Source organism: Spea bombifrons, chromosome 5, assembly GCF_027358695.1.
Source record: "Spea bombifrons isolate aSpeBom1 chromosome 5, aSpeBom1.2.pri, whole genome shotgun sequence".
In the NCBI taxonomy this organism is placed as follows: domain Eukaryota; kingdom Metazoa; phylum Chordata; class Amphibia; order Anura; family Pelobatidae; genus Spea; species Spea bombifrons.
The window spans coordinates 79,122,225-79,142,677 of NC_071091.1; the positions used below are offsets into that span (position 1 = coordinate 79,122,225).

The 20,453-nt window shown below is 38.7% G+C and overlaps 2 protein-coding genes across 2 annotated transcripts; one reads left to right on the forward strand and one right to left on the reverse strand.

Moving 5' to 3' along the window:
- The first annotated feature begins 225 nt into the window (after positions 1 to 225).
- ENOSF1 (enolase superfamily member 1) lies at positions 226 to 14,784 on the forward strand. Its single transcript, XM_053467070.1, has 16 exons — positions 226 to 395; positions 1,324 to 1,432; positions 4,400 to 4,515; positions 5,372 to 5,458; positions 6,111 to 6,137; positions 7,678 to 7,750; positions 7,842 to 7,880; positions 8,444 to 8,526; positions 9,025 to 9,059; positions 9,787 to 9,874; positions 9,968 to 10,102; positions 11,635 to 11,676; positions 11,932 to 12,061; positions 12,915 to 13,014; positions 13,663 to 13,744; positions 14,488 to 14,784. Exons 1-16 carry the CDS (start codon positions 312 to 314, stop codon positions 14,593 to 14,595), a joined length of 1,338 nt encoding a protein of 445 aa, XP_053323045.1. The 5' UTR covers positions 226 to 311; the 3' UTR covers positions 14,596 to 14,784.
- Positions 14,785 to 14,811: 27 nt separating this feature from the next.
- Positions 14,812 to 19,805, reverse strand: TYMS (thymidylate synthetase). Its single transcript, XM_053467072.1, has 8 exons — positions 19,690 to 19,805; positions 19,427 to 19,580; positions 18,198 to 18,271; positions 17,748 to 17,922; positions 17,122 to 17,223; positions 15,742 to 15,917; positions 15,490 to 15,561; positions 14,812 to 15,160 (listed from the first exon to the last, which is right to left on the reverse strand). Exons 1-8 carry the CDS (start codon positions 19,732 to 19,734, stop codon positions 15,023 to 15,025), a joined length of 936 nt encoding a protein of 311 aa, XP_053323047.1. The 5' UTR covers positions 19,735 to 19,805; the 3' UTR covers positions 14,812 to 15,022.
- Between the last annotated feature and the right edge of the window lie 648 nt (positions 19,806 to 20,453).

Here is a 20,453-nt window from a genome sequence, read left to right on the forward strand (position 1 = left end):
ACTTAGAGTCTTTAATACAAACAAGCTTTGTAACAATAAAGGTTAAATAAAGGTTAAATCATGTGTAAAGTTGCAACAGTGTTCTACAGTTTCATTTAACTTAGCATTGCTGAAATCAGGGTTAAACACGCTACAGGATTTTTTTAAGATAGCTGAAAGTGAACCAATCAGCTGCAGGGGGTGGCGCTCTACTGCTAACCTCATCTGCATATGAGGAAGCAAAACACTAAGTCACAAGGCTGGAACACTAATGCCAAGTAAGCTGTTAACAAGTACAGTTTCTTTCGCAGTGTCTGTCACCAAAAATCATCATGATTACAGGAAAGATCACTGGCCTCACAGTGACTGATGTCCGATTCCCAACATCTCTGGGCCACCACGGTTCTGATGCCATGGTAAGGATCCAAACCAAACCAACTTCTGCAGAAAAATGTCTGATGTCTTCCTGGCAGGACCTACAAAAGGGATTGCCAGACAAGGCTTGCTTGGAGATCCAGAGTGGTCCTCAAGAGCTATAATTGCACCAGGGTTTACTAATAGCAAGAAAGTTAAATTAGGTGCAAAAGGGATGTTCTTTTACAAGCGTAACTATTAAAATTAACCAAAGTTGAGATCTTTGGGTTTTACATCCAACTGGGGCAAATTTCAAGGGTATTCTTGGTCAAGCTCAAGTGGGTATATCACTAGTGAAGGTACACTTCAGCCTTTATATACACTTTAAAGCATATGACAGCTGAGTCTTATATAATAAATGCATTTTGTATTTTTTCAAGCAAATACATGAGGGGATTCCTCTGAATCCTCTATATACATTTGACATGACATGCATATTACAGTACTTACTAAGTACTTTCATATGCTTTCATGTTTGGGGAGACCGTTAAGCCATGGGCAGTCATATAGAACTGAAAATGAGACCTAGTTTTCTGGACCTGCAGTTGAACTTTCAGTCTGCATCTCCAGGATTTAATTTAGCGGCATGAGCCGGTGATTTTATTAGAACTATTAATGTCATTTATTGTTTCTTGTAGCGTTGTCATATTCTGCTGCTCGGTACAGGACATAACAAGTTGTATATAACATAACAATTGGACTTAAAGAAACACAGAGGGTCAAACGAGCTTACAATTTAGTAAAAGAATTAGGGGACCTGATACATTTCATGGTACATTTTGTTTAATGTAAAGTGCTGTTCAGTTTTAAATATAAAGAACTTTTCTCTAAAGTGAGTTACCCTAACAATTATATATATATATATATATATATATATATATATATATATATATATATATATATATATATATATATACATTCTCTTCTAAGCACACAGACCCTGACTACTCTGCAGCATATGTTGTGATTGAAACCGATGCCAACGATGGCTTAAAAGGCTACGGACTAACCTTCACTTTGGGAAAAGGCACTGAAATCGGTAGGTTATTGGCATTTTTATAGTATTATTTTTGGACTATTACAGTCTTTTGTAATATAAGAATATTTAGATATCTGACGGCCTGTCAAAAAGAAAGCAAATAGGCATTTCAATATTATTGGAAAATATGTATTTTGCCTTCCTGATTATTCTCTTTTATTGTTTATTTTTTCTTTATATGTCCACATTCGTGTGCAGTCAATGTTCCTTATTTCATAATAACCTTCTTTTTTTTTTTTCCTTTAAGCCTGCCTGCTTTGATATTTATCAGTAATTGTGGTTCAGAGTTTAGAAAAAAGTACAAAATATTATGCTAGATGGAAAGCAAGGTAGGCAAAAGGTATTGTAACAAAACATCTACTGATATGGACCACTGTGGGAGGAGATGAAGTTAAATTAATACCATCAGAGGACAGATCCTCCACCAGGGAATGGGGATACAAGAGATGGAACATTCGTGGACAGCAGAACCCCAACTGCTTAATTGAGAATTAGTAAGAGCAGCAAACCAATGATGTTCACATGTATGCCCAGTTGACCATTATACCTCATTGTGTGTAGAACCCCAGGTTAAAAACAAAACATAAGACCTATAGGAGCAAGATGCAAGTCTCCCTTCCTTCCAAGTACTCACCTCGGTGTCAAGGGGCAAATTCATGAAGGTGAAGGAGAGGTTATATTGTTCTGTGCAACTAGCATAGTGTCCTTTGTACGTTGTGGTTATGACATTGGATTTAATGGTTTAATGAGCAATTAGAACACGCAGATGCTAATGGCACGGTATGAAACCAAACAGGGCCGGACTGGCCCACCGGGATACCGGGAAATTTCCCGGTGGGCCGGCAGGTCCGTGGGCTGGGACCAGGGGCGGGCTGGGACCTGAGCGGCCGCTGGGTGCTGATGCGGCCGGCCGGCGCTACTATAATACTTTTTTCTTAATTTAATATGGCAAGCTGGTCCGGCTTGCCATATTAAATTTTAAAAATGTATTACAGTATCGCCGGCCGGCCGCATCGACACCCAGCAGCCGTGTGCGATGGCCGCTTAGTGATGGGAGCAGCGTGAGGGGTGAAAGCTCCGCCCCCTCGCACTGACCTTTCACCCCTCACGCTGCTCCCATCACTATGCGGCCATCAGATTGCTGGGAATGTAATCTGAACGGCCAATGCGTGCTGATGCCGCTGGCCGGCTCTGCTTTAATACTTTTTTTTTTACTTTATATGGCAAGTTAAAGTAGCTCCAGCCGGGGGCATCAGCACGCACCGGCCGTTTAGATTACATTCCCAGCAGTCTGATGGCTGCATAGTGATGGGAGCAGCGTGAGGGGTGGAAGCTCCGCCCCTCGCACTCAGACTGCTGCAGCACCGGATGTCAGGTCAGTGACATCCTGTCATTAGAGAGAAGAGATCAGAGGTTGGAAGTCAAGAGAAGTAGAAGGTGAGTAAAGTAATGTATTTTTTTGTACAAAATGTATAATATTTTTTTGAATGTGTTAAAAACAAAAAAAATCGGCATGTGTGTGTATGTAAGTGTGTCCCCCTATATGCCACTCTGCCTCCAGAAATGCCTTTTACCCCCCTATATGCCACTCTGTCCCATGACATGCCTTTTAACCCCCTATATGCCAGAGTGGCATATATGGGTATAAGGCATTTCTGGATGCAGAGTGACATATAGGGGATTAAAAGGCATATGATGGGACAGAGTGGCATATAGGGGAACATAAGGCTTTTTTGGAGGCAGAGTGCCCCATGATATGCCTTTTAACCCCCTTTATGCCACTCTGCCTCCAGAAATGCCTTATACCCATATATGCCACTCTGTCCCATGATATGCCTTCTAACCCCCTATATGCCACTCTGCCATATAGGGGGTTAAAAGGCATATCATGGGACAGAGTGGCATATAGGGGTATAAGGCATTTCTGGATGCAGAGTGACATATAGGAGGTCAAAAGGCATATCTGGAGGTATAGTGGCAAAAAGGGGGTTAAAGGCACATCACGGGGCAGAGGGGCATATAGGAGGGTTGAGGCATATCAGGGAGGCAGAGTGGCATATGGGGGTTAAAAGGCATATCATGGGACAGAGTGGCATATAGGGGGACATAAGGCTTTTCTGGAGGCAGAGTGCCCCATGATATGCCTTTTAACCCCCTTTATGCCACTCTGCCTCCAGGAATGCCTTATACCCCCTATATGCCGCTCTGTCCCATGATATGCCTTTTGACCCCTATATGGCAGAGTGGCATACAGGGGGTTAAAAGGCATATCATGGGACAGTGGCATATAGGGGGTATAAGGCATTTCTGGAGGCAGAGTGGCATATAGGGGGTTAGAAGGCATATCAGGGGGGCAGAGTGGCAAGCCTGGGGGCAGATGTGCATAACTCGGGGGTAGGTTGGCAAATAAAAGAAAAAAAAAAAAAACATGTCTCAATCATAGCTTTTATTAAATATGAAAAAAATAGTCTACATGAATTAATAAAGAAACAAAAGTTTCTTACCAGAATATCGTGAAGAATAATGTGATCACTGTTTTGTTCCACTGAACTTTTTCATCTAAAATGTTCGCAGTAGTAAATGTTTTGATCCCATTATGTGTAATGTATTTCATTTATTAGGGCCTTTTAACACTTTTGCTTTCTGGCATTTTAATACAAATAATGAGATAAAAAGAATGGCTTTTCTCCAAAATGGGGCTGGTCTCCAAATTTTTCCAGGGCTGCTTTTCAGTCCCAGTCCGGCCCTGAAACCAAACAAAATAAAGCCCTTGTCCTTTATAATGGAAACACTGCTCATTAAAACTTGTATTGTAGGCATTTGACGAGCTCATACCCTTAACTGGGAACTTGATAATATTAACAATGAAGATTGGCTAATGAGTGAAAAGAAGGCAGAATTGTCTCTTTTACAGTATCAATGATTATGGTGTATTGTTTTGGTCTAAATGTAACTTTTATTTTTAAGTGGTGTGCGCGGTTAAAGCTCTCTCACAGCATGTTGTGGGCCGTTCTTTGGAAGATATCATTTGTGACTTCAGAGCGTTCTACAGGCAACTAACTAGCGACGGACAACTTAGATGGGTATGGTATACTTAACAACATCACAAGTGTCTTTTCTTTGAATTCTGGTCTTTTTCTGTTTATTAACAATGTACACATACATTCTATGGATAATGTCAGGTGACGTTTCTTTACACTAAACTACATTATATATCATCAATCATCTACTATAATATTTGGATGTTTAGCTCACAACATTTTTATTACATTATAAATAGTGCTTGTAAGGTAATCTTATTTTCTGAATCATTCCTCTGATGTCATTTTCTTCTGTAATCTGATATTTCTTTATCCATTATGTCAATTACACTTTTATGACGCAGTCTGGAAACCTGTACAAACGATGTGACCGAAGATAATGTAAAAGTTAGGGTAATTCTGTGAATCAGACCTTAAAAAACTAGTAAAGATGTTACCAGTAACGGATGTCCTCAAACCTGTTACAATTTGTAGACTGCTGGCACTGTTGACTTCTAATATACTTAATATTTATTAATTATAATATACTGCGTGATGTATTGGGCTTCCGACCCCACATACCTGGAGCCTCTGAAAATATTACTCTTAGAGGACTATAGTGGTCCTTCAGAGCTATCAGTGAAAAGCCTTAGATGAAGTGCTGGTGATGAAGCCTCTTGAAGGTTTATCACTTCTTTGACGTATTCAGTATTATTAAAATGGATGCGTTCATAGCAACAATGTCTATCTATAAACTGCGAGGCTAAGAAATAAACACCCAGCACAAAATACCAACAGAGGTAACCGAGAAAACCAAGAATAAAAAGTACAAATACAATCAAATCAATACTAAAGGACAATATTTTGTTTTTGGTGCCAGAGGGCAGATCAAAATGTTTAAATCTTTTTATTTTTATAGATAGGCCCAGAAAAAGGAGTGGTACATCTGGCTACGGCTGCAGTTCTCAATGCTGTGTGGGATTTATGGGCCAAAAAGGAAAAGAAGGTACATTGGCTTTTTTTATGCTTATGTATGAAATGTCACACATTAAGCTTTGTCGAGGCAGTGGTTTGTTAAAGGGAATTTACAGTAAAGGCAGCAAAATGAATGTTAATGTTGGAAAACAACTCTCTCTCTCTTCTGCATAGGATCTTCTTGGATGTGGCCCCTAGACTGGGATTTCATTTTACACTGGTGCCATCAATATTTTTCCAAGTTAAAACTCACTGTCAGTGTTTGACCTAACCACATACCCTTCAGTAAACAATTTGCCATAATGGACAACCCATCCTACCTGGAGGGTTATAGTTATAGAAGTTATAGGCATATTTTAATTTCAAACCTGTTTAGCACAATGTGTACCTTAATAGGTTTCCTCCATACTCTTCTGTTGGACCAGTTTCTCCTCATTTTGATTAAGAAATCCAACAAGATGATGGAGGAGAGAAAACCAACCTAAAAAGAGAATTACATTAGAAACAATTCATAGCCGTCTTTGGTGCTTGCCTTACACATTTGATAATGTGGGTCCCATATGTTACCGTGCTTTAATATCTTTTATGTTAGTACTACATTTCCATTATATGTTAAGCGTGTTTTGTATCATGATTTAGTGTATATATCCAATGGATATAAAATGCTTCTTTCTTATTTTCAGCCTCTATGGAAGCTGTTGGTTGACATGGTAAGACCGTGTTTCTCTTTCTTTTCACATTTAGCCATGATGTCATGAGCCTCCAATTAATTTCCGTTTTCCTTATGATACAACTGCTCAAGGCTCAGCTGCAATATATATTACATAGTATATTAATTTATTTGCTTTAAGTCAAATTTACATTTCTCATGTATATGTTATGTGTACTGAACCACACAGTTATTGTGAATGCCGTATGGTAGACAAGTTCTGCTAACAGTCTGGGGTTATTGCCAAGGCCCACCTCTGATCAAGTCAGTGAGATCTTTGCTATGGTCACATGCATCCGAGAGTTTTATTTGACAACCGTTCTCCAAGAGATTTGCGCGTCTTCTGGTTGCTTTTTGATATGTTATACTGTTCAGCTGTTCATTCAGCTGTTCCTGCTCTAACACTGGCTCTGTTACATAGAAACATAGAATATGATGGCATATCTAGTCTGACCCATCTAGTCTGCTATTGTTTTCCTTATACTGTCTCTCTTTCAGTTGGCAGGTTTGGTTTTATTTAATGTATCATGTGTTTATGTGATACTTTTAACAAGTACAAAGACACTGCTTAATCCCATCAATCTCCCCTAACAACTTCAAAATGACCGTCTTCTAATTAATAGTTGGTGGTCTAGGATTCTAACCATTATCTGGTGTTTCTAGCTGATCACTATGTAGAACCTTAACTGACCTTATACTTTTGTTGTACACACTCTGCCTGATTTATCACAATCTATTCTAGAGGGAACACTTGGTAATAATGTGATTATGCATGCATATATATAGCGTTTCTTGTATTCTGAGAAAATCTACAGTATAAACTAGCTGCCGCTGTGACATACAAACACAAAAGAGATATTGGAGCAATAGAAGCACAGTCATTTTTCAGACAAAAGCGCTAAATATGATATAGATTTTGTGCAAAAATTTTTTTATAACAAATTACTCCATGTTTGCAAGGCATGGTTGGAGCCCGACAGGGGCATGTTTAGTAGAGGTGGGTAGGGTTAGAGGTAGGGCCAGGGGTAGGATTTTGGATTTACCTTAGTACCGTTGTATTTATGGTATTGAGGCAGAACACCAGGGTATGACTTATACTGACGCACAGCTTCAATGTGCCACGGGGAAGGCAGATGGGGGCTGGGATCTTAATTGATTTTACAACTTTGGGAAGATCAGGAGATCCCATCATCAGCCCATAATCCCTACTGCCTGCAAAAGTGGGATAGCTGGGCAACTTGGGGGCCATTGCCTGAAAATTGAGACTTCAGAAAATGGAACAGTTGGGAGGTATGTTCACCATCCCATGGAATTCTGTCGCTTGAACCACAACGTGAAAGCTTGGGTTGTTTTTGTTTAGAGCAGACTTTAACATAATGATGAAGCACAAATAGCGCATTAACAGAAATCTACAGTCATTTCTCATTTTCTAGCCAAACAGCTAACATGGAATCACAATCTAGAATATTATGTTCCCTTGAGGTGATTGTTGGAAATGCGTTTTTACAGCTGCATATAATAACTCACATTTTTATCACCAGAATCCCAATCAGTTGCTCTCATGCATAGATTTCAGATATATAACTGATGCGCTGACTGAGGAAGAAGCTCTTGGTGAGTCACGTTCTTCCCAAAGCAAGAAAAAGAAAAGAAAATACAGATGAGTTTTCATCAACTGAGTAACTATAGTAACATTATTTTGCAGAAATCCTTCAAAATGGAAAACTGGGACAGAAAGCAAGAGGTAATGTATTGAGGCGTTTTACAATAAAATCTCTGCGGCTTATAAGTATACATAAAATATAAATATTGTAGTCGTGTACAACATTTGTTTCAAAGCAAGTATATCTTTTTAATGACATCACTCAACCTCTGATCTAGATCAGCAATATAACAAATATTGTAGTCATGTATAACACCTGTTATGACGCAAGTGTATGTCTTTGATGACATCACACATTTCTCTATGTTGTGATGTGTACTGATGATCTAAATCAGTGAAATGCCAACTGATCAACAATATGTTGATAGACGACAGCCTGTAATGATGAGCAGAGATTTAACAGTTACAAAACTAAGATATAGCCATAAGAATATTTCATTCTCCAGAATTACTGTTGCAATGAGGGGTGACAGTAGATTTGCAGGTAGCCAAAATGATGAATTATGTTAAGTATGACACCACATGGTAAATATATGTTTAAATTAATTGTATTCCCAAAAACACCATTTCAAACGTGAAAGCAGAATGTTTATTCAAACATTTCTTTGAATGAATGAGAACCACATTTCTTCTTTGATTTGTAGAAGAGCACATGGAAAAGTTTGGATACCCTGCTTATACCACATCATGTGCCTGGCTAGGCTACTCAGACCAACAATTACAAAACGTAAGTGTGCATTTAGTTTAGTTTTAGATTAAAATAACATGAAAACCAAAATACCTAACAAGAGCGTAAATTCCCGAATTATGACTGCTACGTGGTTTGAGAATTGACTTGGCAGCAATAAGTAAGCCCCCGTCTTGTATAAAGGTATGTAAAATTTGTTGTTAGCTGCCTACGCATCCCTCTAGCACTTACAAGTTTAAAATATATATAACCATATATTCTCTTTGCTCTTTGGGGTTGGTCCTGGATAATTCATATGGAAGTCAGAGTGTAACTCCAATTAACCCCTTAGACGTCACCAGTCTGCGCTGTAGAACACTCTTTGCAATAAGTTTCCACCTGATCAAATTGGCTTTAAAGAAAATCTTCTTTCCTAGTATCTTCTAGAACATGCCTTTTCTCCTGCCAGGCAAAAGGAATTTATAATTATTTATAGCCAATACCAAATAAAAAGAGGCACCCCTTTTAATTGTATTATTGCTTATTATTTTATTCTAGTTATGCAGTAACGCACTGAAGGATGGCTGGACAAAGTGAGTAGTAACACCATTTGAATAATGTATCACTAAGGTTTCAACAATGCCACATGCAGCTAGCGCAATAATTCAATTCAATTCGTTCAAATGCCACTCAACTACTATTGTTATTATCTCCTAAGATGATCTTCCCAACACGGATATATGAAAATTGTCTTCTCATGCGTTTTATAGGACATAGCTGTAATATTTAATGTCATACTACATATTAGTCAAACTAAAAGCCAGAAACTGGTTTCTATTTGTGAATCTATCTGTCTCTCTACATTTCTAGGAACAGTTTTAAAAAATACATATTCTGAATGGTTTTATTTTTTTCACTACAGGGATCATATGTAGTTCAATGCAAATTTTAGCTCCTTAAAAATAACACCTTTTAATCCCTTGCAAATGCATGAACAAGTATTTAATAAGCAGTCTCAGTAGGTGCGGCTACACCGGAATGTCCCTTTAAGGATCTCTAGCTCTTCTGAAAAGCATATTCTTCCATTATATCATGTAGTCAATATAGCTTGACCCCAGCCTATTGCGCCGAATGATATACATTATAGCCCAAAGCATAGCATTTCAAAAGTTTTAAAAGCTTCCAGATCTTAAGTGAAAATATTCACATCATTCTAGTATTGCAAATGCCAGGTCAGAAGTCACTTATCATCTTTGTAATTTAGAAGGGCATTTCTGCTGCTTCTAACACATGCCGTGTTTTGCAAACTGATCAATGCAGGTTTAAAGTAAAAGTTGGGGCAGATTTAGAAGATGACAAGCGGAGATGCAAACTTATCAGAAGCATGATTGGGCCTGACAACCAAATGGTAATATGTGTGCATATCTTAAGGTAACAAGTACTGGTTGCCAAGATATATTTAAAAAGGAAGGTCAGGTTTAATGAGTGGGTTTTGTTTTAGATGCTTGATGCAAACCAGAGGTGGGATGTAAATGAAGCCGTCCACTGGGTATCAGAATTAGCTGTATACAAACCTGTATGGATCGAGGAACCTACATCACCGGATGACATCCTTGGCCATGCAACTATTTCAAAGGTAGCTCAATTTTATAATGGCATCAGACTCAGTTCTTTGATATTTATTTTAATAATTGACTTGTGTATTGAGTTGGTTCTTCTGTGTCATTAAAAACCATCCATTGCCGTTTAGGTTGTGAGGCGAGAGATTCTGATGATGTCATCAGTTTTTGTTTTTTTTTATCACTCTCAGATTATTTTTTGTGTGTCTTTTCTGTGACATCTGTAATATGTTGGCCACTTATGTGACCAAAAACCTGAATTGATAGCTGCACAAAAATACAACTGCATCCTGTGATACAACTCATACTTGGAATCTACAAAGTTCAAGAATGAGACTATTCAGGCTGGTGGCCATTGTGATAGAGTGTTAGCTATTCCAAACTCTGTTAGTCAACACTTGTGTCACGTGGACCCGCATGCAAAGGCAACCATTAAAGAAATGTTTCATCTTAGCACTGGCTACATAAAAGCTGGCCAGGAGGTTAGGACCATTTGGCTCCTTGTGTGTACACAGTAAGATCTCAAAAATGCATCCCTGGGTTTTATCAGCCACATTAGACATCCTTGGCTTATAAAACTCAAGGAACCCAATAGCACAGAGGAGGCAAGAAAAAAAACAATTCATCAGGGTGCAGAAACTGATCCGACACACATTTATATTTCTGTGTGTCATGCATGAATAGGGACATTTCCTTTTGGTGGTGCGCAAAAGCAAGGTCCATAAAGACATGGCTGACCTACACTACCGTACACAGTGGTTTTTTTCTTCTTCAGGGGACTTCCCCTGTATTCTATAGTGTTGGCATTCTAAAATAATGATGTGAGGTAGTGCTTTAATGCTCCCTCTATAAATACACGAGCACGTTTTTACCACCCGGAGGCAGACTGGCATGTATTTCTTGATAAAAAGTTATTATACATGGTGAGCAGAATATTCTTTTTAATGAGATCGCTTTATTATACAGGGTATCTTTAATAAAGCTAAATGCTTTGCAAATCTATTTTCCTGTTCTTCTGAAATGCAGACACTGCATAACCATAGCCTAGTGAACTACCCCCACTGTCTTTGGCCTGGGTAAATTTCCTTCCTTTGCTATTATTTACCAGATCAAGTGAGTCCTGGTTAGAGATTTCTTAACCCTTCTAGCAACAGCAGACTCATGCCGTGAAGCCACAGGAACCTGTGCTACTATGTTAATAATTAACCCATTCATGTTATCTGGTAACAACTGGTATGAATTGTTTATAAAAGAGGGCATTCTGCTATAGGGGCTCAGACAGGGCTGTGTGGGGAATAGAAGGCGTACATAATGCATGGTTGGACTGCTTTGCTATTTATTCAGGGTACTAGACAGATGAGCAATCTCAATATCTTGCTGTGTTTATTCTCATGGTAACCTTTCAGAATGGTTGTTGTAATTAAGATTTTCTCTACTTGTCTCTACATTTAATGTATATACCCCTCTGTGTGCATTGGCAGCATATTACATTGTCACCCATGGCCCAGACTACATAACATTTTAACATATGTGATTGTGATTTATTTAGGCATTATCACCACTGGGAATTGGTGTCGCCACAGGAGAGCAGGTGAGTCTTTGTGGAACATTGATGTGCTTAGGTTTCCTAAATTGAAGTTTTCTAAAATAGATTTAGAACAAAACAACATACTGCCTAAAGAACCCCTCCAGAAGGGAAATTTTGTAGGATTAATGCCATATTCCCATATGTTATTTCATCACTGTCCGTTCTTAAATTAATTCCATAAAGAATGTTAATTCTTTATTTTATTGTGTTAATTTCATCCTGCATCAGTCATTGAATCCATTTTTTTCTTTTGTATAGTGCCACAACAGAGTAATGTTTAAACAGTTCCTCCAGGCGAAAGCCCTACAATATCTTCAGATTGACAGTTGCAGGCTGGGAAGTGTGAATGAAAACCTGTCTGTACTACTAATGGCAAAGAAATTTAATAGTAAGATTACATTCCTATCCTTTGATTATGAAACTATTAGAAAATAAACTCATTTTAAATGGGTCAATAAACTGGACCTTAAGTATCCCATAAACATACTTTTATATATATACACACACACACACAGTATGATACACTTTAAATTCACGTAAAAGCCTTTGTGTTAATCTAAAGTCTAGTGTTTTATCAGATTCCAGGTTTCCAATACGTTATTTTGCACTGCATTTTTTGGAGCGCCAGCAGAGCCCGTAAAGAGCTATTACAATATAGGAAGAATGACAATTAAATGTGACATTGAAACTGACAATATACAATTTATAAAGAACATAAACATACATACACACACATGCTGACCCTGCTCTTGCAAGATTACAAGTTGTAGTGCCAAATCCATCCCGGCAGGACCATTTGATATGTTAGGGGAACAGTACTTTTAAATGGCAAACAAGTTATAATCCGGCTACATTGTAAACTACAATAAAACTAATATATATATATATATTAGAAGTAGTGCAAACCTTAACACTTACAACCCATTGCTACATTCCCAGATTAGTTGTGTATCACGTTGCCTCCTTCATCTTTTTGCTGAGAACACTTAGGTTTTTGTCATAGAAAGGATAACTTTTTTAAGGTTTCAGTTTCAGTTGCTTATGTGATTCAACCTCGAAAGGACAGTTAGTGGACAGAAATGCTAAGATTTACTTTTCTAGCATAGAAGAGAAATTAATGCTTTTTGTTAGCGGAACAGCACTCCTACGTCTGTTTTGTGGCAGGTTAAGTAATTATACTTTAATAAATCACCTACTGCTGCTTTTCATTAATAGAAATTTCCTTTTTTGTTTGCATTCAGTTCCTGTTTGCCCTCATGCTGGTGGTGTTGGACTTTGTGAACTGGTACAACATTTGATAATATTTGATTATATTTCGGTTTCAGGAAGTCTGGAAAACAGGTTAGTGGATTTGCATACATAGCATGTAATGTGATGTCAGCACGTTGTTACATAAAATATAGAACTTGAAGCTTGATGAGGTTTTTTTTTTCTACCATGCTTACATGTCTTTGTGGCATAGTTAGTTCAGCACACACATGCAGTAGATCGACAATGCTGTCATCCAAGAGAAGAGTAGTTATCCATAAACTACAATATCAAAAAATGGTGAACTGTGATGCAAACACGATTTGCTTCACAGATCTCATTCTTTTTTTTATGTAGTCCATAAAGCAATTTCCACTTACCTCTTGAATGATTAAATGCAATGATTCCACAAAAAAATGGTTTGTGGTTGTCTGACCATTACTACATCCCTTCAGTCTCATTTACTTATAATCGCCTTTACTATTCCATTTTAAGTCAATCCTTGTGGTCTCATTTCAAAAACCTTGTAAACCTGCCCAATTGATGGAGTTTGTTTTGGATAGCCTTCCCATAGCAACATTTCCAAGGTACTGTAGATTACATATTTAAATAAATATGAACAAATATTTTTCCTGTTGCTTGGAAAACATGGAAGATGCGGTTTGATAATAGCTGAATGATCTCATGTTACACAGCTTAAGTCTCTTTTAACCAGTTCATATGAACTGTTTTTGCTTCCAGGATGTGCGAATATGTGGATCACCTGCATGAGCATTTCAAATATCCAGTAGTAATCCACCAAGCTGCTTACATGCCACCAAAGGTAATTCAAATTGCTTAAAAAAATCCCACATAACTGAACACATGTGCCTTGCCTAAAGTTGTGATTGAAATACTTTGTTGCTCTTTGGGCTTGTCCTGGGGAGATCGAAACATTTAACATTTCCATATGTATAGTTCAGTGCTAACTCAAGCGTAGTGTAGAGATATCATGATGCAAACTATTCTATCGATACTATAGAAGAGTATGGTATCCAAATAGTTTTCAGAAAGATAGCGACATCAATATGTTTTATTACTCCTCCATTTCTCCTTCAGCCACAGATGACCTCCTCTTTACCACAGAAACCTTTTGTGCAGGTCAGGAGAAAACTATAAATTTCCATATAATAAATATTGGTTGCGGTGGCAGGCACACGCCTACCTGCCGCTATACGCGAAATCGCGCCGGCCCTGGACTCTACCCATTGCTGGCTTCTTGCCGACCGATTGTGTGCAATGGCACTCAGTACACTGTTAGATAAGGAAAGCGCGATCACACGATCAACAAGCAAAGCTGCAATTCGTGCAATTTACACACAATCAGTTGGCAGGAAGCCTGTGAGGCTGCTCTCCCGGGGGAATCCAAATGGGTTTTGCCAGCAACAGGAACAAGTATGCTGTAAAGGAAATCTTAACGCAACTTTTGAGGACGCGCCTGTATGTGGATAGGGTAAGGAAAAGTTTAATAGACGTCTAAGGTTTTACATGCCAAATTAATATTAATCTTTGTAATTTGCTTTAAAGGATCCTGGTTACTCAACAGAAATCAAAGAAGAGTCTGTGTTACAATATCAGTTCCCAGATGGTGCTGTTTGGCAGAAGCTAATTCAGGATAATAGGGTGAAGGCTTGAGTCGTGGGGAACAGACACTGGAATATCTGGAGGGTGACATTTGTATTGCTATGTCTAGAGAGGCGTACAATAAATAATAAGGTTGATTATTAAATTAATGGATTGCATAAAGAAGAAAAACTGGAGCGATGCATACAGTTGCACTATGGTATATCTCCCTTAGAAACGTTAGGCTTTTTTTCTTAACACATTTTATTTAGGCAATAATTTAATACAAATTTCTAAAAAAAAAAAAAAAAGAGACATTAAGAAAACTAATGCTTTCATTATTCTAAAAGCAAGAGTACATCTTTTCTCAAATACATAAAACATCTTAGTCATAGCATATTTTTATATACACACACAAAACGTGCAATGCCTGAAGCATTGGGCAGAGTCATTTGAAGTTACAAACCGCAATTATCAGGTCATGGTACAACAGATGTACTCATACAGCCATTTCCATTTTTATGGTGGGGTGAGGGTCATACCCTTCAATCTGAAAGTCTTCCGCTGTGAAGTCATCTAAGTTTTCAACTTTGCGGAGGATTTTTAGTTTCGGGAAAGGTTTTGGTTTTCTTTGGAGCTGAAATACAAAACGGTATATTTTTGAAAGTTGAACAACTTTATTGTAATGACCTGCAGATTATTATTTTATTTTTTTAATATATAGTTGACATGGTAAGTCTTACGCCAAGGGAACTGATTGCAAAGAAATGTTTAAAATATGCCAAGGGAAAATATTTACATACAACGAAGACAAAAAAAAAAAAAAAAAAAAAAAAAATTCTGAGCTTGCACATTAAATTTGCAACAATCCTGGACACTTCTGCGCAAGTACCACAGTTGTTTTTCTGATGTGTCACAAAATAAACATAGAACAATGCATGCAATATGATGCCTAGAAGTACTTACTTGAATTTTTAAAGGTTCTATGTGATTTAGGTAAATATGAGCATCACCCAAAGTGTGTATGAAGTCACCAGGCTGAACAAATAAAAAGAACCATGAAGTTAGTGATAAATAGAGTTCAGCATTTCTTAATACGTTTTTTTTTTGGTGAGAATTCAGTACCTGGCTGAATTTTATCTAAACACGCTTGTCTAGCCTGTAATCTACAATTATACACAGCGTCCAATTTAGCAAGAAAAAAAAAATCTATCATACCTTAAGTCCAGTAACATGTGCTATCATGTATGTTAGCAAGGCATAGCTGGCAATGTTGAATGGCACTCCCAGGCCCATGTCTCCTGATCGCTGGTACAGCTGGCACGACAGCTCATTGTTTACCACATAGAACTGGCAAAGTGCATGACATGGCGGCAAAGCCATAAGCGGGATGTCTACACGAGAGGAAAGCAAAAGAAACTTTACTTAATTTAAGCATGATGCTCCAGTCATGTTAAAACAATACAAAAATGGAAAGAAAGAAAAAAAATCTGCAAGAGGGTTTCAGGATTCTGCACAAGGTAGGAGCTTGCCTTAAAATGAGTAAAGGATTTGGTCACAAACAGCAGCAAATTTTGTATGGATACAAGGAATGTTCTAGGCCCTAACCAGGCAGCCATTGCGATAAGCCCCCACGAGCTGAGTTTACATGGGGGATGCATAACGGACAGACATAGTACAGCTTTACAATACACTTTAAAAGTGTAACATCCACCACATTTAATCATTTTCTTATTGTTTGAGGAATATGAGAGCAACATTTGTTATTAAATAGTAAACATAATGTATGTCTGTTTCATGTAATTATACAATGACCCATGGTCTTAAGCACACACCTGGGTACCCAAACACTGCAAATGCCACATAAAGAAGTTGTGAGAGTTCCCCTTTTAAGTACCTCACAATTAAAAGGTGCTGCTCAAAATAGGGGACCTCTTAAAATATCTCCAGATAAGTTATGCATCATGTAGTGAGGTAAAAGAAAGCGCTCATTTTGATTTTCTCTGTACAATTGTGTTTAAAAGTTGAAATACTACAGTTGCCTAGCAACAGAGTCCTGCCATTCTTTCAAAGCCCTCCCACGTGTATTACACTGCGGCAGTCCGAACACCAGTAGCCAACGGCCATTTCATGCTCCTGCGTATAAACAGCACAGCTTTACAGATCCGCGTTTACAAGGTGATGACCAGTAGGCGCGATTGAGTAAGGTGTTGTCTGATGAGAGTTGTCGGAAGAGATTAAAGTTTAACGCCCCTCTGGTTATGTCAGAGAAAGACAGAAAGGATTCAGAGGCCCCGCTGAAATGTTTTCAACAAGAAAATACACAAAAATTGCATATATTTTTTTTAAATGCATTCCATATTAGTACATAATGTGAAAATCTAGGAATGTTGGGAAAAACTGTGGAACAGCACTTTTAAGTCTGTTGAGAATTGCTTTGGACAGTTTCTATCCACTATCCCTCCTAGCATTCTTATATCGATTGCAGCGTTAAGGCTACCTTAAGGTCTGTCGTGGGAATACAACAGTGCATTCTATTAAAAAGGATCTTCACGGTGTAATCGATTATATACATTAGAGATGTTTTCTGTACTGTACCTTTAGGATTCCAGCTACACATAATAATTCTTCTGTCATCGGGATTGTTTTTGATTGTATCAATGACTTGCTGTAACTGGTCCACTCCTTGTCCACTATAATCTGTGTAAAGCAGCAAAACAAAATAAGTACAATTAGGCACAATTCTAGATGGTTATCTGGGTAAGGGAAATTATTCCTCTTTTGAAGGCGTTATTAAATCAGCTGTCTGTTAGTACAGGAATAAACCTAACACCACAACGTTTGTTGTATATAAATCCATGTAAGAGCATTGATGCAAACACCTTTCTCTCATAGGTTAAACTCCAAATGCTATAGCTACAATAAATAGGAATGGGAGATTGTTGTTGAAAAAGTGACTAAATGCCAAAGTTGCTCATCACGTAAAACCTTGGTCTAATTTATATCCAGTTTAAGATTAAGCACTTATCTTTGTGACGTTATTTATGACAAACAAGTCTTTATGAATAGCCCTTTTCATCAGCTCAACGAGTGTGCGGTAAATTTTTACAGATATTTCTGCCAGTTGGATCTGCCGTTGCACCCACTGTCTGGTGCCATCTTGGATGTGGCATCCTCTTTGGTCGAGCTCTTGAAGTTTATAGTGCCCTTGGTTTATCGCTTACCAGTATGAACATCTTTATATTCTGCACCAAAGTGCCTCCACTGAAAGCCATATACAGGTCCAAGATCACCTTCTTCTCTGGATGCAAATCCTAGTTTATCCAGAAATTGCCGGGAGCCATTCGCATCCCAGATCTTTACACCTTTGGCAGAAAGCTCCTTTGCATTCGTAGAGCCCTAAATCCAAGGAGGAAAAAAAATGATGAACTGCATCTAAGGACGTTAGACACAGGCATTAAAAAGTATCTTAAAAACGTTATACAGCTTTAAGATCGTATGGTCTTACGGCTAAGCCAAATACTCTACCTCAAGAGCTTTACAAAAATGGGGAATATCGCAAAACATCTCATGTTTACTGGCATTAAAAAGGTACCTTCTAATGTGTCCGAGCCAGTGCTGCAGGTTGTAAGTATGCCATATCTATCACATATGCAATCTTATAATATCAATACCTTAATAAACCACAAAAGTTCTTCCAACACGCCTTTCCAAAACACGCGCTTTGTTGTCAGCAATGGGAACCGGTCTGAAGGAACAAGTAGAGGAAAGTGAATTAGTTTTCGATAATTTACCATATTACTTAATATAACGTCCCAATGAGCGATCAGACATCTTTTTCTCACTCCGCTTTGGCAAAATGTCAAAAAGGGATGAAGGTTCTTAATGGAAGAAGCGGCGGCAAGGCATATCTTGAATACAGTACCAAGGACAACTACTGTAACATGCCCTATTACACCTTTTAAAAGTCCCTCTTTAAACCATGCTACACGATGACTTAGCATTCGCTAGGTTTTACAGGAATCTGCTTGTGGAGTCTTGTGTTGCCATCACAGAGCAGAAAAGAAAATGTAAGGCTCACAGTGACTGTGTCAGGAGCAGAGATATCCTGAACTGGTATGATCTTTGGGGTGTAGATTTATTTACTTTACTATATGTTACAAAAGCTCAACACCAGCAAGCCTGTGCTAGCTTGACTAGCCCTGTATAATGTCCCCCCATGTCACCCATTTGAACTCTGCGTTATTCTGTGAGCTGAAGCAATTGAAAGCAGAGTGATTTTATTAAACTTCTTTTCAAAGACACAGCAAGACTCCCACTTTCTTCCGCTCACTCTTCGTTTAGCGTATGCAAGCTAGTGTGTGTGTATATATTACGTGGCAATGTCTCTGTATGCACGTATACGGTTGCACCACATATAAGCGGCTTCACATCCATGAACGTATTAAAGGATTTTTCTTTACAGTCTTGGCGATACTTAATGGGTAAATGAAAGGCGTTCTTTCAGGCAGCTTCATGGGTACAAATACTTGCCCATGACTGCCCTCGAAAAGATACCCAGGGACACAACTGATTGTCCGGTACCTAATCGCAGGCTGAAGTGTGCAGTGATGGTCCCCTATGGAGGAAAAAATATCTATAATTGTGTAAAGTAAGTGTAGTTCCCAAACTTGGCTGCCAAGACCACCAGTGGAGTGTATGTGAAAAGCATGCCAAATAGTATAGATATTGCTGCACATAACCCCATGCCATCAGGGACAAGACTTTATTCATTCCCTCCCTGTAAAGCTTAGCAGTATATTACACGCTTTGGCACTTGAGGAGTTAAAACGAGCGCTGATCCGATCTCCCGGTTAGCCACATCACCTAATATAAGCCCTAGCTGGACCAATCTGTGGCTCACCCCGCAGGCTGTACCGGGCTTGCATGCCGAATACAGACACGGTCCCCGTGCCAGTACGGTCCTCCTTGCGGTGTCCGCGCTCCAGAATGTGTCTGATCTGATCCAGATACTGCACCTCATCATGGGGAGCATCCTGCGCAGCCTGTTCGGGCCCCTAGATGGCAAAGACGGTCCATTAAATAAACTGCATTTATACCGGAGCAAACACCGTAACAACAGAAAGCCCCGGTACACATCCACGCACTAAATGCAGAAATGCTTACTTTCTCCTGCGTGCTGGGAGTGGGGATCTCAAACACTGCCGGCATGGTCGCAGCTGCTGCCTCCTCTCACTTAAAGCACCAAGACTCGTCTAAAATTATGGCGCGTAACTCATCCCGCTCAATTATCCCGCTTTTCATGGTCATGTGACCTAGTGTTTACGGAAGAGAGAGCCTCCTCCTCTAAATAAATGGACTCACTATGCATAACATATAATTGTAACGTTATGTTTGTACTGTTTATGCTGCCTCAACCACATAGCAGATCCTGAGACCCCCAATACCCTCGCTGGAGTCTACCTATTAAGTGGTTATTGTGTGCACATATTGTTTGTGCAAAATATAAAATGCGTTAGTGTTATACTATATGATATATCAAAATAATATTTCTTAACACTTCTAATTTAGGACGGAATCCCCCTTTTTGTGACGTGCAACTGGATTTCAACAAAACTTAATGTGGGATTATAGTTGAGGGATGTTTCCTTTAAATTAAAACTGAGATTCTATAGCAATTGGAACTAGATTTGCACCTCAGGTACCCTTGCTTTTCCATATGTAAAACATACAGCCATGCTGGCAACATGTGAATTATGCTTCATGTGTGTTGTAGCTACCAACTGTGTGGCGTCCCTTTGCTAGGCATCTCACATGTGGGCACACCTGCCAACAGTCTTAAATGTGCTTATGTGACCCCCCCCATACCAGAAATTGGGATATATGGTGAAAATTGATACAAAGTGGAGCTATATGAACAGGAAAATTCC

What these genes read in the sequence shown, in the direction of transcription:
- ENOSF1 (XM_053467070.1), top strand. Translation starts at nt 312, where the DNA reads ATGATTACAGGAAAGATCACTGGCCTCACAGTGACTGATGTCCGATTC. An exon ending in CAGACCAACAATTACAAAAC is followed by an intron (nt 8,527 to 9,024) that starts GTAAGTGTGCAT and finishes ATTTTATTCTAG; the next exon opens with TTATGCAGTAACGCACTGAA. An exon ending in GTGTCGCCACAGGAGAGCAG is followed by an intron (nt 11,677 to 11,931) that starts GTGAGTCTTTGT and finishes TCTTTTGTATAG; the next exon opens with TGCCACAACAGAGTAATGTT.
- TYMS (XM_053467072.1), bottom strand. Translation starts at nt 19,734, where the DNA reads ATGCCGGCAGTGTTTGAGATCCCCACTCCCAGCACGCAGGAGAAA. An exon ending in AGCCCGGTACAGCCTGCGGG is followed by an intron (nt 18,272 to 19,426) that starts GTGAGCCACAGA and finishes TTGTTCCTTCAG; the next exon opens with ACCGGTTCCCATTGCTGACA. An exon ending in GTGTAGCTGGAATCCTAAAG is followed by an intron (nt 15,918 to 17,121) that starts GTACAGTACAGA and finishes CCTCTCGTGTAG; the next exon opens with ACATCCCGCTTATGGCTTTG.